At 34.9% G+C, this 21,968-nt stretch overlaps 1 protein-coding gene and 7 non-coding genes across 8 annotated transcripts; 1 reads left to right on the top strand and 7 right to left on the bottom strand.

The window, feature by feature from the left end:
* The first annotated feature begins 1,117 nt into the window (after window positions 1-1,117).
* LOC111414961 (novel acetylcholine receptor chaperone) lies at window positions 1,118-16,057 on the top strand. The gene is made up of 3 exons (XM_023046427.2): window positions 1,118-1,492; window positions 1,894-2,032; window positions 15,524-16,057. The coding sequence occupies exons 1-3, from the start codon at window positions 1,382-1,384 to the stop codon at window positions 15,733-15,735; spliced, it is 462 nt and encodes a 153-aa protein (XP_022902195.1). The 5' UTR covers window positions 1,118-1,381; the 3' UTR covers window positions 15,736-16,057.
* On the bottom strand, window positions 6,275-6,345 carry TRNAG-GCC (transfer RNA glycine (anticodon GCC)). The gene has a single exon. It is a non-coding gene; the product is annotated as a tRNA-Gly (tRNA).
* Window positions 6,429-6,499, bottom strand: TRNAG-GCC (transfer RNA glycine (anticodon GCC)). The gene has a single exon. It is a non-coding gene; the product is annotated as a tRNA-Gly (tRNA).
* TRNAG-GCC (transfer RNA glycine (anticodon GCC)) lies at window positions 6,583-6,653 on the bottom strand. Its single transcript has one exon. It is a non-coding gene; the product is annotated as a tRNA-Gly (tRNA).
* TRNAG-GCC (transfer RNA glycine (anticodon GCC)) lies at window positions 6,737-6,807 on the bottom strand. Its single transcript has one exon. It is a non-coding gene; the product is annotated as a tRNA-Gly (tRNA).
* On the bottom strand, window positions 6,891-6,961 carry TRNAG-GCC (transfer RNA glycine (anticodon GCC)). The gene has a single exon. It is a non-coding gene; the product is annotated as a tRNA-Gly (tRNA).
* On the bottom strand, window positions 7,893-7,963 carry TRNAG-GCC (transfer RNA glycine (anticodon GCC)). Its single transcript has one exon. It is a non-coding gene; the product is annotated as a tRNA-Gly (tRNA).
* Window positions 8,047-8,117, bottom strand: TRNAG-GCC (transfer RNA glycine (anticodon GCC)). Its single transcript has one exon. It is a non-coding gene; the product is annotated as a tRNA-Gly (tRNA).
* Window positions 16,058-21,968: the final 5,911 nt, after the last annotated feature.

The raw sequence follows: 21,968 nt of genomic DNA, 5'->3' as shown, positions 1-21,968 counted from the left end.
TCTTTATAAACTTAACCTTGCTGTTAGTCCTCTCTGTAGCCTCTGTGAAGAGAGCGAGGAGACGGTTCGACACATCTTGTGTGACTGCCCCACTCTGTAAGACCTCAGAGTGAGATACTTCGGAGAGGAATGGCCGAGCACAAATGGCATCAAGAAGACACTTCTAAGCTGTATCCCAGAGAGAGTGCAGGAGGATGTACAAGGAGCCCGTTGGGGCCTAGGTGCTGTATGCGGCAGCATACCCTTCCCTTTCCTACATACATACATGTACTGAAAAACAAGGAAATACCGAGAAGTCTAAAACGAAAGCTGTTGATAGCTACATACTGCTAGTGACTACCTACGGACTTGAAATGATGGCCTTGACAAAAAAGTACAGAACAACTTAGTGTATCCCAAAGAGCGATGGAACGAGCAATGTTGGACTGACTGTAAGCGATAAGATTCGAACTAGCCACATTCGCAGAAAAACAGAAGTGATAAATGTTATGAGTTGAGTAGCAAGGCTTAAGTAGTAATCGGTCGAACATGTGGCAAGAGAAAACACCGAAAAAGCACACAAAGACTAACCTTTTGGAGACCACTAGAAACTAGAAGAGATGCAGAAAGACCGCAAATGAGGTGGATCGCCAAAGACAAAAATAAATGGAGACATTTGGAAGAGGCCAACGTCCAGCAATGGATGAATGCAGAAATGAACTTTATGATGTAGTTTAATCGTTACTACTGCACTTAAAAAGAAATCACTTTACAGATATCTGTATAGTTTCAATGTGTATTTTAAGTTGCCTATAAACAAGTATTAACATTTTCAAAAATAAAAATGTGTTGAAATAGATGTGTATTTAAGCTAACTTGTTGTTTAATTATGTCAGGTTGAGAAAAGTGTTATAACTATTTTTTTAAAAATTTGTTTAGTCTTACAAAATAAGATGTTATAAAAATAATCTGCTTATTTCTAAATAAAAACTATCAGCTATTTTTACATTAAATAAAAATCAAATTTTTAAAAATAACATTTTAATATAATTCTATAAAGATTTGAAGGCGTCAGAGGATTAGATATTGGCAGGAGACCTGGCGAATACGAAAACTGTGTGGTGATTTTAAATACTTCAACCGCGTAGAGTGAAGTATCAGTGCGCGCGAGCATTTTGTGTCGTTCAAATTATTGATTTCTCGAAGGGCGGCACTATCTTTCGGGGTCCTCGGACTCACCCTCCGACATGATAACGCGCTGATACGATTACACGAAACGAAAATTTTAATTCGAAAGAAGTAGTGATGAAAATCGATTTAATCTAAAAAAAAGTTTTTTGAAAAATAACTTTCACGTCGATTAAAATAATTCAAGATCTCGAAAATAGATAATAACAAAAAGATGGGGACGATCGTTTTGAAATCATTATCTGTGCTATTAGGATTATTTTTTGTGTTTGTTGGTTTATTAAAAATATCCAGTTTTTTGTCGAAAGATCTCCATAAAGATTTGGTAAGTACTTTTTTTGTGAAATTATTAATTATATGATGATGTCATAAGTTTAGCTAGATTATTTGGATTATTTGGCCGGTGATCATTTTACTTTCGTGTCTCCTGATGAGGTATTTTCGTATATTGGCTACATGCCTCATAGTCCCAGGCAAAATTACACTGTACTTGGAAAAATCGTTTGGGTTCTTTTTATAAAAAGAAATAATAAATTTTATTTTATCCCTGAATGACTAACGTTTAACGAATTCAAATTACCATGTAAATTTGATGTGGTACTCGTTCAAAGTGCCGCGTAAAAATAAATTGTAAACAGTTGTAAAAAAAATACCGATGGAGTTCTTTCAACTATTCTAGAATCATTCAGAAATATTAATAGTGTAAGTTTCTTTTTTTATTTTCAGAGGAAAGAATATGTAAAATATGCCAAGGTTTTTCCATTTGCTGAGATGATGAACATGAAAATTCCTAGTAAATGGTACAGAAGAACTGTTGGGGCTTCGGAAATAGTTTGCGGTTTAGCAATGGCTCTTATACCAAGTAGTAAGTAATAAATAGATTTCATTACAAAAATGTTTCTATCAATTCGCTCTAATATTAGCTAATCTAATTAGTATTTTCTTTTATATGCTTTTAAAATAGTCTATATTAGCATACATTAATACATATGTCGTTCTAAATTTGTATCCTTGAGTAATGTTTGACGGATGTGCTATTTTAAACGATCTAATTTATATATTTACGTTGGTTTACGTGAATTTGCGTTTTACACCATTAATAATAAATTATTAAGTTGGCTAAATTCAGAATTATGAAATATGTTATATTTTGCTGGAAATGGAGGTTAAAAAAGAATATTTGGTTTACTTAGTTTGGTATACTTTTAACTGTTAATCAATTAGAGTGCTTAAAATAGCTGTAATCCACAACTTCTCTTTTTGTAGGTTATAACAAGCTTTGACGATTCTAAGAATATTTCATTCTAAATACCACTTGTTATTTAATAATCACTAAATTATAACTACAGCATATACAAGGTGGAATTAACTATGGAACCGGCTTAATTCTCCAAAAGTACTTGTCGGATCAACATGAAATTTGAAATGTGAATTTAACTAAACAAAATCGTTGTCAAACTTTTCATTCGAAGGCTTATTTAATAAGTGTAATTAGTTTTATCAAAACATTGTCTACTTAACGGTAAATAGGGAAAAATGGTAGAAATGAAAATCTATTAGAAATTAAAAAATTTATTTATTTAAAAAATTGTGCAAAGAAAAGTTGACCCTTTTTTAATTCTTAACCAGTTTTATTTGAAAACTATTTTAATAGAAACAATAATTGGGAAGATAACACTGGATTCAATTCTATGTTGTTCACAGGGAAATTAAAAAATTGAAAGTTTTCAAAAATGTTTTGATAAATGTAATTACACTCTCGAATGCAGAATAAAATAAGCTTTCGAATGATGTCAATTTTGACTAAATCGACATTTAAAAGGTGTCTTGCTGCAGCAGAAGGTCGTCCTTCTTCCGGTCATCCTCTCTTTCTAACAACCTTTGCGTCTTCTCTGCCTTTTCTAATCAATTCCTCCGCCAAATCAATTAGAAATTGGAGTACAGATTCCTTCTTATGGTGAACTTCATTGCATATTTTGCAAGTATTTATAATGGAAGTCATTGTGCTTGTAAAACACCTTACGCCACCATTTACATGACCTACGATCGAAATCGTATATAGTAGTAAGCTGATCGGACAGATCAAGTCCCTCCATAAATTTGTTGTAATCAGCAATAGCTTGAGGGCATCTTAAAGAAACTCTTTCGCCATTTTTTAATTTGCGATTCACTGAAGAAAATTCGTTTTTATGACAATTGCTGAGGTCTAGGACTTCCTTTGTGTCTTGCCAAAAACAAGCTAATATTCCAGATCCAGTACCAATAATTTTGCTTTCTCCAAGGGGCCAACTTTTGTCTATGATTTGGCATATTTTTCCTATCACGTATCCCACAGCTGCAAATGGCAGATCATAAACTAATCTTACTGAGGTAAAAAATCGGTCGAGGCAGAACAAACGCATCTTCATCACTACCCGGTTTGTTCACTACCCGGTCTCCTAGGATAGATGCTTGAGCACCAATAATTGCGGCTTTTCGCATTTTTGATACAATTATTTTCCATGCTCTTCTTATTGGACCAATAGTCATGAAATGATGGTAGGTGATTGTAGCTTATCACTAGCATACACTCTTACTACCATGATCTCTGACGCATCCGTTGCAGCACAATGTCTCCGATTTTTCGCATTCTCAATGTTGATTCGTTTATTTGTATTTTCATCAATGTACAAGAATAAACTTTTCGAAAATACTTGCAAAAAGCAATCAAGTTTGCATGAACTCCTATTCAGTTTTGGTAATACAATTGAGTTCCTAACTTGAGGCATAGCTCTTCTGGGTTCAAAATTTGCGATTTTGTCTATATAATACCAGTGTACCACACCATCGTTATTCTTTTTATTTGGTTGGGGCTCGTCATTCGAATCGGAAGTGAACCTTGATCTTCACCATGATCGTTGTTATTTTTTGGTCGTTTGGCTGGAATATCTTCTGCAGAAGGCTTACAATCTGAATACCTATCTACATCTTCTTCGGAAAGATTGTCGATTTCTTTTTCCAACTCTTTTTGGGTTTTAAACTAAAATTAGAACTAAAACTAGAACTAACACTAGAAACTTTCGGGTTTTGCCGAGCGTCTTTTAAAAAAGGTTTGACGTTTCGGATGCCATGTTGCAACCTTCTTCAGAAACTGGTTCTGGACTACTGGAAACTACTAAACCAGTTTCTGAAGAAGGTTGCAACATGGCATCCGAAATTGGCGCTGCATTTTGAAAAGTTTGACAAAAGATTTTGTTTATTCAAATTGACATTTCAAATTTTATGTTGATCCCTACTTAATGAACACCTTGTATAAGCAAATATATTATCAGGAAATAATACAGGCTGTTGTCAAGGTCTATTCGTGTAAACATGATATATCTGGAAAACCACAGAGTTTTTAATACATTTTTCACACAAGGGTGATATTTAACTACATCGAGAGAGTATTGAGGGAGGTTAGGACAGTTTAGGGAGATATTAGGAACTATGTTCAGATTAACCAGGATCGATTTTGATGACAAGTAGATATTCGAGGATATTAGGGACTAAAATGGAGGTTATTAGGAATGATATTGAGAGTTATCAAGGAGGATGTTGATAGATGATGAGGAACATGATTGGAAAGATGTTGAGAACTATCAGGGCAATATATTTAACGATCAAGAAAAATATTGATAAGGAGAATCTAACTGAGAGTTTCCAGCTCATTAAGAAGATTTAGGGATTATTAGGAAATAAGCCAGGAATTATTTTGATGCAATATGAGATATTCGAGGGATCTGGGACGATATTCGAGGTTATTAGGAACGGTATTGATAGATATCAAGGACGGTGTTGATTGATGTGGTGTAAGATGTGAATTGCCAAGGAAGATATTGATGCTTATATGCTAAGAAAAGTTATTGTTGAGAATAGGGATTATATTCAAATATGTTTATGCCATGGACAATATTCGGATATTAAGAACGATTGAGAATATTAATGACGATGTAATAATGTTGAGGAATATCAAGGAGAAGATTGATGGTGGGAAAGATGTTGAGGAAGGCAGTGATGATGTTGAGAGATATTATAGCCCTTGGCTAACATTACATAAAAATTCGTATCCCACGTAGAGGCCACTGAAATAAATTCAGAATGCGCTCTCCAAAGTGCTCTTCCAGGACTTCATATCTCTATTGCTGCGATAGAGTTCTGCATTAACCACACCTTTTCGAAATCGTTGGTCACTTTCAATAATAGAGATCGTGAATTCTATATCCTCTTCAGATCCCAGGTCCATTTTAATGGACACTTTGTTTTTATACCATTATAATGTTAAATTATTGTTCTATGCTTTGGGAAATATATTTTTTTTTTAAATTTAAAAAAAATTTATTTAAGCTAATTGACCTCTGTGAAACCGTTGGTAAAAATTTCAAAACATTCTGTCGAAGGGTTTTTTGTGGGATCTGAAGAGGATATATATCACACCGAATAATGCAATCCGCGACGTGGCATTGCACACTATAAACTGTTTGAGGTGGAGAAAGACTTTTTGATCAAGAAATGCGGATTTTCAGTAAGTCTTTCTCGCCACCAGCATACATCTTGATGTAATTACATTAAACTGCAGTTTCTGATCTTAAAATATATACATTTGTATATGCAGTAACTCTTTTTGTTGGTTTACTACCAAATTTGTATTCATATTCAACACATGTCCCCTTTTATTACAAGAATCATCAACTGTTAAAAATATTTTGAAGTCCTTAACACATACAAACCTTGGAGAACCTTATTGACCATCACAAGTTGATAAATTATAAATGCTTAGAAGCTCTTTTCTGGACTTATTTAATAAAAGTGTTATAATATTGACTGGTGCTTGATATTGTTAGCTGCTACAGCAAGCTGCTGAGCATTAGATAATTCCAACGCTTTAATCTTATTGATTTAAGCACTATTGTTTCGTCCTTGTCTGGAATAGTGTCGAACATTACGAAAATTTAACAAAATCATTTTAAAAATGGTAAAAAACTCTTACAACTTTTGCTAGCAAGATCGTATATATATAGTATAATATTAAATATACGGTCTTATACCGTAGATATAATTAAAAACACTAAAATTAAAAGACAAAACATGCATCGGCCGGGAATCGAACCCGGATCGCCCGCGTGGCAGGCGAGCATTCTACCATTGAACCACCGATGCTGATGATTCATACCTTTCTAGGTACCTAGATCGCGCATAATGATGACCTAGTTAATAACCAAGAAGTTAAAAGAAAAATAGAATGCATCGGCCGGGAATCGAACCCGGATCGCCCGCGTGGCAGGCGAGCATTCTACCATTGAACCACCGATGCTGATGATTCATGCTTTTCTCGGTACCTAGATCGCGCATAATGATGACCTAGTTAATAACAAAGAAGTTAAAAGAAAAATAGAATGCATCGGCCGGGAATCGAACCCGGATCGCCCGCGTGGCAGGCGAGCATTCTACCATTGAACCACCGATGCTGATGATTCATACCTTTCTAGGTACCTAGATCGCGCATAATGATGACCTAGTTAATAACCAAGAAGTTAAAAGAAAAATAGAATGCATCGGCCGGGAATCGAACCCGGATCGCCCGCGTGGCAGGCGAGCATTCTACCATTGAACCACCGATGCTGATGATTCATGCCTTTCTAGGTACCTAGATCGCGCATAATGATGACCTAGTTAATAACAAAGAAGTTAAAAGAAAAATAGAATGCATCGGCCGGGAATCGAACCCGGATCGCCCGCGTGGCAGGCGAGCATTCTACCATTGAACCACCGATGCTGATGATTCATACCTTTCTAGGTACCTAGATCGCGCATAATGATGACCTAGTTAATAACCAAGAAGTTAAAAGAAAAATAGAATGCATAGGCCGGGAATCGAACCCGGATCGCCCGCGTGGCAGGCGAGCATTCTACCATTGAACCAAATTCAAATTCAAATTCAAATAAAACTTTATTAATTATAATTGTTACAAGATATATTTACAATTTCACTTAAGAACTATGTAATATTTCATTTTGTTAAAAATCGTCGTAAACTTGTCTGGGGCAAAGGGCCTTTTAAGTTAGCTTTAGTTAGTTTTCGCGGGTATTTACAGGGGGGATATTTACAGGGGGGGCAGAGGGGGATAATAAATATATGTACATGTCACTGAAAAAAGAGCCGCGTACAAAAGATGTTTTCGATTGGTCAGATAGCCAGTCATTCTATTTCTTTTTCAGCAACTCGCCGGACGTCATAAACGGATCTTTCAACCCAGGTGATTAAAAATGTTTGGGCAGTTTGAGGTTAGGGTTTTGGGGGCATTTTGGGGATGTTGGGAAAGGGGGGGAGGGTGTGCGTTGGAGGGGTTTTTGTATGTCGTGTATGTTTTAAGGGAGTGTGTTTGTTATATGTCGGGCATGAGGTTTAGATTGTTAATTTCGTGAGGAAATCGGTATTTGGTGTCTTGTGTGGGATGGCTGGTTATGTTTTGGATGATTGGATTTAGGTGGTATTTGGTGCTGTTATAGAATTTCTGGTTGAGTTTGGAGAGGACTTGTTTGATCGGTTTGGTTTTTGTGATTTCGTGGAGGTGATGGATGTTTATGTATCGATTGGAGTTGGAACCATTGAACCACCGATGCTGATGATTCATGCCTTTTTAGGTAGCTAGATCGCGCATAATGATAACCTAGTTAATAACAAAGGAATCAAAAGAAAAATGGAATGCATCGGCCGGGAATCGAACCCGGATCGCCCGCGTGGCAGGCGAGCATTCTACCATTGAACCACCGATGCTGATGATTTATACCTTTCTTGGTACCTAGATCGCGCATAATGATGACCTAGTTAATAACCAAGAAGTTAAAAGAAAAATAGAATGCATCGGCCGGGAATCGAACCCGGATCGCCCGCGTGGCAGGCGAGCATTCTACCATTGAACCACCGATGCTGACGATTCATGCCTTTTTAGGTAGCTAGATCGCGCATAATGATGACCTAGTTAATAACAAAGGAATCAAAAGAAAAATGGAATGCATCGGCCGGAAATCGAACCCGGATCGCCCGCGTGGCAGGCGAGCATTCTACCATTGAACCACCGATGCTGATTCATGCCTTTTTTTCAAATCATGTAAACGAAATTTTGCATGGAAAATGTCCCTTGCCCAAAGAAGATGTAGTCGCAAGATTGACATTGCTTCATAAGTCTGGGGATACTAAAGATCCAGCTACCGGCCTATATCAGTACTTAACAACGACTACAAAATATTGACTGGAGTTATAGCGGATATAATGGTGGAGTCAGTAGGGCAAATGATCCCCACAGAACAACTATGCAGGGCGGAAACCCAGATCTCTCGGATGAGAAGGCGTCCCCACATCTCAACATGGTACGACTTTTATAAAACTTTCGATTCCACCAACCACCATGTACTGAGAAGAATTATAGCCGCGCTACCTATGCCGGAAGCAGTAAAGAAAATTTTGATAACCATCGTGGGGTTATGGAATGTACGAATACAAAGGCGATAGCCTGAGTCCATTACTATTCAATCTGATCACTGCCAGTGTTATAGATGCGATCAAAAATGATGAAAATATCTCCAAACTAAGCAGAGGCCGCATGACCATCATAGCGTATATGGACGATATAAAAGTACATACTGGAAACCAGAAAGCAGCATCAGCAATCACCGAGATGCTGCGGACAGCCGCCCAAGAGCTAGAGCTCTCCCTCAATGTGGCAAAATGTGCAGTATACGGCCGAAACCTAAAACCAGAAGATGTAGACGACATGGATCTACCATATGTAGACACAAATTACAAACACTTAGGCCTGTTCCAGATTGAAAAAGATCAAAGTGTCAACATCGAAGCACTTGCAGAGAAGATCCTACGACAAGCGAAAACCATCATGGAATCGCGGTTGTCCAGTTTCCAGAAAAGAGCAATCTTCAACAGCACGACCATTCCGGCGGCCGTCAATGTCACTGGCAACGTATTATTGCAAGAATCCGTCGCAACTACCTTATTGAGATGTGAAAGCCTGGACAAGGAGATACGCAAAATAGCAACGCAAGTCCAGATAAAAACAAGATCGACGTCCAATCAACGGCTCTACATGTCCACATCAGTCGGGGGATTGGGGTATAAAAGCATTGCATTGGAAACAGCAATCCACTACGTAAGAAGATACTGGTATCTCCAAAACAACGAAGAACTGGTTGTCACAAGAGAATACTACGAGTGTCTTAATCGTGGAAAATGCAGAACCCCTATTAGCGACTACTAACATGTACTGAAAACATATAAAGTAACGGATATCGAGGCGACCGACGAAACTGATAGAAGAAAAGCTCCTCAAACAATAATCAAGGCGATCTATGAGCAGAGTGACAGCGATAGAAAGGAAACATGGGCAAAATCAATGTTCTACCCTAAACTAGTAATGAAATACCATAATAAAATTTCCTTCCCGGCCAGTCAATATAAACAGCTAGATTCGTCAAAGCTGAGTCTAATCAACGCCGCAGCAGAAGAACAATGGTTCGCAATGAGGGGAATTTCGAAACAAAATGGAGGCATTTGTAGGAGATGTCATAACCACGAAGAAACAGCCCACCATGTAGTAATGGCCTGCAAACACAACTACGCCGAGCGACATGATTTCGTGGCATACTGGCTAATAAGAACCATCATCGAAGCAACGAAGGCGCCAGTACTTATCAAAAATCAACTCAAATTTGGAAGAGCTAATTTGAACTGCGAATATACGACTCAGGGCAAAAAAAATATATATAACGTGTGGCATTCCGGTTCTGACTCCACAACCCATCCATCACAAAAAGCCGGATATATTGGTGAGGGTCGAAAAAGAAGACAAAACAACCATCTACGTCTTCGAAGTGGTGATACCTCATCTCCAGAACTACGAAACTCAGGAAGCCGTGAAGATCACAAGGTATGCAAAAAATTCCGTAACTCATGTCGACCATTTAAATTACAGCACTGTGGGGCGGGATGCAAACCTGGTAGATGAGCTACGTCAGATGAACCGTTGTCCAGTAAAGTTTGGAGTCATGGCGATGGGGGTTTTTGGCGAGGTGCTGTCACCTGACACACAAAAGAAGCTGTGGTCATTGTTGGCCGAAATAGGTGCAACAGAAATGCAAATAAGGTCCCTGTTGGAAAAAGCTGCCTACAGTGCATTGACTGGAACAGCCAGGATCTTAATGAAACACGTCGGAAAGCAGGAAGAAGAACAATGAGAAGTACCATCATCGTGTCAATATCTGTGATATGTATAAATTATTATTATATTATGTCGTAGTAGTTGTACATAGCGAATAAATGTATTGAACCACCGATGCTGATGATTCATATCTTTCTAGGTACCTAGATCGCGCATAATGATGACCTAGTTAATAACAAAGAAGTTAAAAGAAAAATAGAATGCATCGGCCGGGAATCGAACCCGGATCGCCCGCGTGGCAGGCGAGCATTCTACCATTGAACCACCGATGCTGATGATTCATGCCTTTCTCGGTACCTAGATCGCGCATAATGATGACCTAGTTAATAACAAAGAAGTTAAAAGAAAAATAGAATGCATCGGCCGGGAATCGAACCCGGATCGCCCGCGTGGCAGGCGAGCATTCTACCATTGAACCACCGATGCTGATGATTCATGCCTTTCTAGGTACCTAGATCGCGCATAATGATAACATAGTTAATAACAAAGAAGTTAAAAGAAAAATAGAATGCATCGGCCGGGAATCGAACCCGGATCGCCCGCGTGGCAGGCGAGCATTCTACCATTGAACCACCGATGCTGATGATTCATACCTTTCTAGGTACCTAGATCGCGCATAATGATGACCTAGTTAATAACAAAGAAGTTAAAAGAAAAATAGAATGCATCGGCCGGGAATCGAACCCGGATCGCCCGCGTGGCAGGCGAGCATTCTACCATTGAACCACCGATGCTGATGATTCATGCCTTTCTAGGTACCTAGATCGCGCATAATGATGACATAGTTAATAACAAAGAAGTTAAAAGAAAAATAGAATGCATCGGCCGGGAATCGAACCCGGATCGCCCGCGTGGCAGGCGAGCATTCTACCATTGAACCACCGATGCTGATGATTCATGCCTTTCTAGGTACCTAGATCGCGCATAATGATGACATAGTTAATAACAAAGAAGTTAAAAGAAAAATAGAATGCATCGGCCGGGAATCGAACCCGGATCGCCCGCGTGGCAGGCGAGCATTCTACCATTGAACCACCGATGCTGATGATTCATACCTTTCTAGGTACCTAGATCGCGCATAATGATAACCTAGTTAATAACAAAGAAATTGGCTGAGATTCAAACCATTGACCTATATTGCTTTTAAGATATTAGAAAGAATTGGGATTCCACAAACAAAAACTATAAAATGTACGCTCCGTTTCAGTTCATGATTTGTTTTAATACCAGCGTTATAATTCCACCAATGGGCTATCCGTATATGTAATTTACAGTTTTACAAAAGTAAGACAAGTTTAGGTATAGTTGTATAAATTTGTGTTGTTATGTTATAAGCAAGGTAGATGAATATAAGCCAAGTGGCTTATATGTAAGTACATAAATACAAAAAATATAACACTTACAATAGTAGACAATAGTTGTTGCTAAGCTATGACGCGCGAGTGCCAATTCGTTCAACGTGCGAGCATACCTTATATTCATCTACCTTGATTTAAGAAGTTAAATAACAGTTTATCTGTTATAAATGATATATTCAAAATTATTTCACGTGCATAGCAATAGTTGAGTGAACTTTATAATATTCAATTAGATCTAAATTTTTCGTTTCTGTTGACATACAAATACATTGACTTCGGTATCACTGTTTTATGTATGTAACAAATTAATTCGTATGTATAATATAAAGAAGAAGTCCCAAAGTGCTTTAACAGCTATACTTTTTGATGATCATATAACTATAAATTGGAATGAATTAATCATGGTAGTACCATTTTAGCTTGTCAATAACATTATTAATAACGTGAAGTAACGGACTATTAGTAAGATTAAATCCAGATCGAAACCTGATTGTTTCTCGTTTGTGTTCGAAGTCCTTATATGTTCTGATATAATATTGAAGAGTGTTGGGTTTTCTGTTGGTTGTTATTAGTTTCACATATATCTCTTCGCCTTTGGCAACGCTGGTACCACTGAAAAAAGCTGCGACCTAATATATTAGCTTTAAGATTTCCTTAAAATGTTTTGACTCACATGAAAATGAGAGAATGAGATTTTTAATAGTCTCATGTAGTGGAATCAAGTACTTAGATTGCATTGCTAGTGAAAACGGTCATTTCTTGCCAGGAATGCCAAAATCATAATTTACAAACTAGACATCACTTTCACCAACATAGGAACGGATCATAACCTAGTCCTAAGCAAGATCTTATTAGAACGTGTGGCGGTTAAAATCAACTAAAATTACAAAAGACACAACAGAAGCCTGTTGGATAGGTTCGGGCTCCGATTCATGAATCGATCATAAATCACAGGAATCGACAACAAAAAGCCTTGTAAAAAGCTGTTAAACGGCTGCTCGTGCGTAATAAACCGGAACCCGGAAAGCCAGAACAAAATCCGATAACGCCAATAACAATCGGTCGTAAAAGAAGTGGTATAGAACAAATCCGAAAAGCTCAACGAAGAAATCTCCAAAATTCAACAATGAAATTCCTCCACTAAAACTTCTATCACCACCTGTCGTACGCCAATGCTCTATAGCAAAAGAGGAATTGACTCAACGAGTATGTAGTACAGACAAATGTGGTGTCATAGAAAGGTTGTTAAAAATATTTCAAACAACTATTCTCTACCGAAGAGGCAACACACTTTAGCCAACCTATCACCACAAAAACTACTATTAACTATTACATACTACAGATTGAAGAAGTCAAAGAAAAGCGAAAGGAAATCTACCGGATCCGACAACATACCTAATGAATTACTCAAATATGGAGGAATAGAACTAACAGAACAGCGGATTCAAGATATTTAATAAAATTCTGTGCCTAAAGAAAATCTGCTGACGAAGCTGCAATAATAGTGTTTTATTAGTTAAAAGACTAATACATGACATGGTGTCAGGTGTAATCACGCAAAAGAAAAAGTGATAAGATTGCTAAATGGGTTGCTTTAAACCTCCGCGAGGAATGAACTTTACAGAAAATGTAAGTGAGAATTGGAAATTGTTTAAACAGTATTGTACCCCAAGAAAAAATTTGTTGTTCAATAGATTCAAATTTTTTAATAGAAAGCAGGAGGATGGAGAATCATTTGAAAAATACTTAACCGATCTAAAAAACTTAGCAAAGGATTGTGAATTTGAACAACAAGAGGAATCACTAATAACAGATAAGATGATAATAGGAATTAGACATATTAATCTGCACGAAAGAAAGTTGAGAGAAACAACGTTAACGTTAAATGAAGCTTATTCGCCAACTTAGAGAATGATCTACGAAAATAACTACACAGGTTCTATTAAGCAAGCGAAGTTTTGAACATGTCTGTCTCTACTTCAAAAACTAAATGTATTGTGGTAGCAAGGAAGCCAACAATATGTAAGCTGGTAGTTAACAACACTCGCATTGAACAAGTCATAGAATTTTCCTACTTGGATGTGCACGTCTCAAGCTGTGAACATAAGAAGTCAGGTCAACAAAGCGTACACAATTTTAGGTTGATTGTGAAATATTGTTTGGGCGAATAAATATATGTGAATGGATAGTAAAGTGCAAGACTTTCCCCCAATAAAGAGTTACGACATTGAAATACGCAAGCCACTAACAAAACTAAGAGAATAGAAATAGAAGATTATTAGTAGCAGGTATGAAGATCTGAAGACAATCCCAGGAAGGCTTATGGGATAATGGGGAGGGCAATGGGATTTTAATACAATAGACTGCCAAATGCCTATACACTAAACCACCAAAGAGATGGAGAGACAGAAGAAACTGTTCAGGAGATATTTCAGAGGTAAATCTTACCAGAAAACAGACTTAACGATCCAGAGAGATAGAGCGGGAATGCAAGATATAGAAGGATGAAGAAAGATGTTCCTTTTTTGATCTCCTCAGATATTCTTGGGAATCTGTTTGGAGAAACAGTTGCAATGGTGAAACCAATATCAGATAAAACCAAAGTTGAAGTACCACCATACATCGTTTGATAAAAAAGGGCTCCAAACGGAATTTGAATAAACATTTTACTGGAATAGGATTCAATTTGGAATCATGATACTTTTGCAAAATTATCATTACAAGCTTATTATTCTTGTCAATAAATGTTCATTTTGATAGATTCATATACATCTTAGAAGAAACTGTTTTAAAATTTAAACGTTAAAATCTGGTTGATTTATCCAGCACAAATTTACTCGAAAAACATAATAAACCGTTCAATAAAAGAATACTCAAAAATACTTTTCATTTCATATGGCTTTAATCCAAGATGATGTTATGTTGCGTACGTTGCTGAAATAAACAATAATATCGATGAGTTCATCTTTGAGTAATTTAGCAAACAGTTTTTGAGGAAATTTTCCACCTGAAAGCAATTAGAATTTTCTATAATTACATTACAAAGTCAGTTAATTCAAACATAAACACTGTTACATAAAAAACTAGATGTGATATAATTTGATGAATTGAGTATAGATTAAAATGTTTCAATAACTTCCTTGTACGTGCTTTCAAATTCAACAAATCCAACTCAAAATTCATAATATCTTAGATGTTTATATCGTTTATGATGTGATATATCAAAAAAATCTTATTAATAAACTAAATTTCTGATTTATTTTCCCCAAAAATATAGTTCCTTGGCCATTTTAATGTATTAATGTATTTTTGGGTCACAGGCTCCCCTCTAAAACGGTGTGATGCTCGTTTTAGATCGTTATAGATTCACGGCCGTAACCTCTATCTTAACTATTTCTAAGGCGCTCGAGCTATTTCTGCCTGCGAAGCTTGTGAATTACGAAAACTCTACCGTTTACGACATATAATTTGTATTGCAAAAAAACCTTTTGTGACGATTGATACAGTTAAGGCTCTCTTTAACGTTCGCGTTTTTTTTTTCTCGCTGCGAAGACATTAATTATTTTTTCTTAAGGGTATTTAAGAAAAATATTTACACAAAATTTTGAAAGTGTTGAAATTGAAAGAACGCGTGTTTATTTAAAAATGTTCTGTATTGGTGAAGATCGTTAACTGCTTACATTGAACTTTAACTCTTAACACTGAAATGTTTCTTTTTTTAATTGTAACACTTTTTTATAATTATAGATAAAGTGAAAAATTGGGCAAACATCTGTCTACTTCTATTAACATTGATGGCTGTGTATTCGCATTACATGGTAGAAGACAAATTGGAAAGGACCGCTCCAGCTTTGGTGTTTTTGTTCATGTTGAGCGGCCGATTGGTTGTTTATTGGCAATTGCAGAATCGGAAAGAATTCGAACAACAACCACAAACGAACGGATTTAAACAAGAATAGGTAGTTAAATTAAAAATTAATTCATCATGATTTTAGAAGAATTAAGTTCGAAGAAAGACTGTTTGTTGTATTTGTGAGTGTGGTAAATCATTAAAAAAAAGAAAAATTTGTAGTAGAATCAAAATTTTCAAGTAGACAAAAAGTCTATTTAAACTATATCATAGATATATAATTTTTTTTAATTTAAATTTTTGAGTGTAATCGTAACGTAGTTTCCTGTCTTACCATATTTTTTGTGACACACTGCCAAAGAGACACGAAAACCAACAACAACCATTTTAGATTAATGCAATTAGTTAATAAAATATAAAAGATATCCTGATTTTTATGTTTTATTTTAATTTTCCTCATTAATTTTTTTACTAAATTCATATTTAATGAAATAAATAGGAACATAGTGATTCATTATAAAGCTAAGTTTCATCTTATTATAAACACCAAGATTTGTGTCACTTCTTATAATAGAGTGTCAGCGTTCTAAGTTTGTGTGGTTTGGCTTACGTTTGCCTCCTTTTGTTTATCTGAGATGAAAGTGATGTAATTCTAACTTGAAATGCAACGCAGGTATTCCACGTATCTAACCTAAAGTATCTTAAACCAAGACATTGGAGGTTTTAACAAAGATATTTTTGTATGTATTGGAATTAACGCGAGGTTACCTACAAAGCTAATGCGACGTTTGACCTATAAAACAGCTGTGATAATCTCATATGCGCTGACATACAATAATTTAACAGATGAAGCTTAGATTACGTTTTCGATTTCGATGTGTTCTCCTTTTACTTTGGTTATTAGTCTTCTGGTGGTAATCCTACGAAAACTAATAAAACGGGTTTTTACAAACTTGGGTCTGGTGAATTATACCACTGTCATAAATAATCGAAATTTAATTGAAAAATGTTGGATAAATTTGCATAATATATATTTGGTACATTTTCACCTCGCCCAGGTATCATAAATTTTACGTATTATATACAGGGTGAGTCGGGAAGAACGGACCAAACTTTAGGAGTATATTGTACGCTTGAAAATAATGTAAAAAAACTTATATGTTGTTATCCGATTTTCTTTTATTTTATTTTTTTTATTGCATAACTCTTACTGCATAACTACAATTAAACAAAATCTTATACATTAACATTAAATATTGGTCATCAGCGTTATTTTAGTAATTGTTCGAAAATATCGCCATTAACTTCTAAACATTTCCAGCTTCGTTTACTAAGAGCTCTTGTTGCTTTCCTAATTGCTGCATGATTTTCCTTAATATTAACTGCAACATTTAGAATGCGCCTAAGAAGTGCATCCCTAGTGTCACCTTTGACTTTGTATACCTCACTTTTGAACCATCCCCACAAACAATAATCAAGTGCTGTGAGATCTGGAGATCTTGGAGGCCAACTAATAGGACCACCACGACCAATCCAACGCCCTGGAAACCTTTCGTCCAAATGTTGCTTGACCTAACGAGCGAAATGCGCCGGAGCTCCATCGTGTTGAAAGTACATTTGCTTTCTAATGTTTAGAGGAACATCCTGCAGTAAATCATTTAATTCATTTTGTAAAAACTCTAGATAATGGTTTCCTGTGAGGCGATTCTCCACAATGAAAGGGCCAATTAAATAACCGTTGATCATACCACACCACACATTTACCGAAAACTTGTGTTGAAAGTTGTTTTCGATTGTTGCATGGGGATTTTCATCGGACCATACGGGACTATTACGAGTATTATGTAGGCCGTCGCGGGTAAATGTTGCTTCATCCGTGAAAAGAATATGCGATACAACACGATGATCATTATTTATCCACCGACAAAATTCGACTCGTTTAACATAATCTTCCGGCAGTAGATGTTGTACCTTACCTAAATGGTATGGATATAAGCATTGCTCGTGGAGTGTGTTTATTACTCTCTTTTGTGGGATGTCTAATTGAACAGCAATTCTGCGTGAGCTGGTCGTTACATCTTCTTCTACTAGATCCAAAATATGTTCTACTTCATTTAAACATTGACGCGTAGCTCGTTCAGATGTTACTTTAACGCTGGGAAGTGTACCGCTTTCGCGCAGTTTATTGAAAACCCTAATAAAAACTTTTTTATTAGGATGTCTGCGATTTGGAAACCGTTGACGATATTCATCTGCAGCAGCTGTAGCACTCCCGTTACAAAAACCATATACAAGTAACATGTCTGTATATTCTAAATATGAATAAGTACTTGGCATTTTATAGCACTTAATGCAAATCAAACTGTCAAATCTACGTTAAATGTTTAACTAAAATGTCAATTGAAAACAAATGAAAATCGGATAACAACATATGAGTTTTTTTACATTATTTTCAAGCGTACAATACACTCCTAAAGTTTGGTCCGTTCCTCCCGATTCACCCTGTATATTAATTCGTCCATAACCTTGTTATATGATTATCACTATCTATGTAACTATCTCTATGTAACTTGTTAATTTATAAAACCGTTTGAATTTGAATTGGTTCTTTCATAAACACCCGTTTTAGTAATTTCTGAATTTTCATATTCAACACTTCATGGTTCATTAAATTATTGAGAGTATGTATGTCACTCGCAGATTACATACAGGTTCCTAATCCAATTTGTAGCAGTAAATATGTAAATGTTATAGTTTCTTCCGGCAACTATCCACTATCCGCCATATCCGGCCATTTTTTAAAATCCGACCGGATACCGGATAGTTCACCAAATATCCGGCTTTGGCCCAATATTAAAAATCTATTACTTAGTACTCCACCATTTACAGGAATCAGTATCTCTTTTAGGCGTTGGACACTGCAGAAAATAATCAAGTTCAACCCCAATAGCACCTTTTTTATTGACTACAACTTTATTTATATCAGGTTTGTCATTAACAACCTCATTGTAACAATCCCAATACGATACATATAATCTCTTGTTGCAGTTTCATCTAGATTTCTTCTCTTCACTTCTAATTCATCATCACATTCATTACTAACAGAACTGTCGCTGTTATCACTTTCGATTATTAATTAAAGTATCGTCTTTTTAATGCAAAAAGCCGTTTTGAAAAATCACTTTTAGTTCTTGAGAAATAAATTTTTGAAATGATCGACAATTTTTTCGAATTTTGCAATTTTCGCCGATTAAGTTTTAAAAATTCGTATAAAATCCAGTTCTTGTAATATGAGCATGAAAATTTCCCAAAGTGTTAATAAAAGTGTCCTCTTTCCAATGAACCAACCCATTTTGAAAAATAACTTTTAGTTTTTGAGAAAACAATATTTGAAGTTTTGATAAAATTTTCGATGTTGCAATTTTCATCGATAATTTTCAAAATTCGCTATAAAATTCATTTCTTGAAGGATCCTTGTGGAAATATCGTCAATTATTAATTAAAGTATCCTCTCTTTAATACAACAAGGCGTTTTGAAAAATCACCTTCAGTTCCTGAGAAATAAATTTTTGAAATCATCGACAATTTTTCCGAATTTTGCAATTTTTGCCGATTAAGTTTTAAAAATTCGTATAAAATCCAGATCTTGGAATATGAGTATGAAAATCTCCCAAAGTGTTAATAAAAGTGTTCTCTTTCCAATGCACCAACCCATTTTGAAAAATAACTTTTAGTTTTTGAGAAAACAATATTTGAAGTTTTGATAAAATTTTTTATGTTGCAATAATTTTCATCGATAACTTTCAAAATTCGCTATAAAATTCATTTCCTGAAAGATCCTTGTGGAAATATCACCAATTATTAATTAAAGTATCCTCTTTCTAATGCAATAAGCCGTTTTGAAAAATCTCTTTCAGTTCTTGAGAAATAAATTTTTGAAATGATCGACAAAAGAGAACAGAGAAATAAATCTTTATTACAGCTATCGATCTAATTGTCTTTCCACTGGCTATAATTACAACAAAGAATTTAACAATATTATTATTAATTATCAGATAAGTATTTATGAAAAAAGTTCGAATATTGTCTTCCTCTGATCAACTTCCATCTGTGCAGCTTGTCTCTTTAAATATAATTTATGTATTTTTCCATAATTGTTTTTTTTTGTCTAAATCTTAGAGATAATCCAGTATATAATCAAGTAATATAATCAAGTATTTTCTTTCCGCTTTGTTAATTATGTCTCTCGTTTTTCTGGAAGGATACATTAATACAATATTACCATATTCAATCAATGGTCTACATATGCTCTTATATATTTGCATCGCTGTCTTCGTGTTTATACCCTTGTCTTTATAACTTAGAGATCTAAAATATTTCGCCCGTTTAGACATTTCCGCCTGTACTTTACAGAAGTGTGTACTCATGTTTAATTTGGAATCGATGTTCATTCCTAGGTACTTAATGTTCTGTAATGGTTTTATGTTAACCGTATCCATCTTAATAATTGGAGACGTTTCCACTATTCTGTGATGTGGAATAAATAATTGAAATTTAGTTGGGTTTGGATTAACATAAGTCTCCATTTATAAAACCATTTAATCATAATATTACACATATTTTGGATGATCGACAATTTTTTCAAATTTTGCATTTTTTGCCGATTAAGTTTTAATAATTCGTATAAAATCCAGTTCTTGTAATAGGAGTATGAAAATTTCCCAAAGTGTTAATAAAAGGGTCCTCTTTCCAATGAACGAACCCATTTTGAAAAATAACTTTTAGTTTTTGAGAAAACAATATTTGAAGTTTTGATAAAATTTTCGATGTTGCAATTTTCATCGATAATTTTCAAAATTCGCTATAAAATTCATTTCCTGAAGGGTCCTTGTGGAAATATACCCATTTATTAATTAAACTATCCTCTTTTTAATGCAACAAGCCGTTTTGAAAAATCACTCTCAGTTCTTGAGAAATAAATTTTTGAAATCATCGACAATTTTTTGGAATTTTGCAATTTTCGCCGATTAAGTTTTAAAAATTCGTATAAATCCAGTTCTTGTAATATGAGTATGAAAATTTCCCAAAGTGTTAATAAAAGTGTCCTCTTTCCAATGAACCAACCCATTTTGAAAAATAACTTTTAGTTTTTGAGAAAACAATATTTGAAGTTTTGATAAAATTTTTGATGTTGTAATTTTCATCGATAATTTTCAAAATTCGCTATAAAATTCATTTCCTGAAAGATCCTTGTGGAAATACACCCATTTATTAATTAAAGTATCCTCTTTTTAATGCAAAAAGCCGTTTTGAAAAATCACTTTCAGTTCTTGAGAAATAAATTTTCGAAATCATCGACAATTTTTTAGAATTTTGCAATTTTCGCCGATTAAGTTTTAAAAATTCGTATAAAATCCAGTTCTTGTAATATGAGTATTAAAATTTCCCAAAGCGTTAATAAAAGTGTCCTCTTTCCAATGAACTAACACGTTTTAAAAAATAACTTTTAGCTTTTGAGAAAACAATATTTGAAGTTTTGATAAAATTTTCGATGTTGCAATTTTCATCGATAATTTTCAAAATTTGCTATAAAATTCATTTCCTGAAAGATCCTTGTTGAAATATACCCATTTATTAATTAAAGTATCCTCTTTTTAATGCAGAAAACCGTTTTGAAAAATCACTTTCAGTTCTTGAGAAATAAATTTTTGAAATCATCGACAACTTTTTCGAATTTTGCAATTTTCGCCGATTAAGTTTTAAAAATTCGTATAAAATCCAGTTCTTATAATATGAGTATGAAAATTTCCCAAAGTGTTAATAAAAGGGTCCTCTTTCCACTGAACCAACCCATTTTGAAAAATAACTTTTAGTTTTTGAGAAAACAATATTTGAAGTTTTGATAAAATTTTCGATGTTGCAATTTTCATCGATAATTTTCGAAATTCGCTATAAAATTCATTTCCTGAAGGGTCCTTGTGGAAATATACCCATTTATTAATTAAACTATCCTCTTTTTAATGCAAAAAGCCGTTTTGAAAAATCACTCTCAGTTCTTGAGAAATAAATTTTTGAAATCATCGACAATTTTTTCGAATTTTGCAATTTTCGCCGATTAAGTTTTAAAAATTCGTATAAAATCCAGTTCTTGTAATATGAGTATGAAAATTTCCCAAAGTGTTAATAGAAGTGTCCTCTTTCCAATGAACCAACCCATTTTGAAAAATAACTTTTAATTTTTGAGAAAATAATACTTGAAGTTTTGATAAAATTTTCGATGTTGCAATTTTCATCGATAATTTTCAAAATTCGCTATAAAATTCATTTTCTGAAGGAATAAGC

Source organism: Onthophagus taurus, chromosome 6 (assembly GCF_036711975.1).
Source record: "Onthophagus taurus isolate NC chromosome 6, IU_Otau_3.0, whole genome shotgun sequence".
Lineage (NCBI taxonomy): Eukaryota > Metazoa > Arthropoda > Insecta > Coleoptera > Scarabaeidae > Onthophagus > Onthophagus taurus.
This window is presented reverse-complemented; position numbering and strand designations above follow the sequence as displayed.

Bases quoted from the DNA above. Each gene is read 5' to 3' on its own strand.
- LOC111414961 (XM_023046427.2), top strand. From the start codon at position 1,382: ATGGGGACGATCGTTTTGAAATCATTATCTGTGCTATTAGGATTATTT. The intron at 1,493-1,893 runs GTAAGTACTTTT...TTTTATTTTCAG, and splicing joins AAGATCTCCATAAAGATTTG to AGGAAAGAATATGTAAAATA. The intron at 2,033-15,523 runs GTAAGTAATAAA...TTATAATTATAG, and splicing joins AATGGCTCTTATACCAAGTA to ATAAAGTGAAAAATTGGGCA.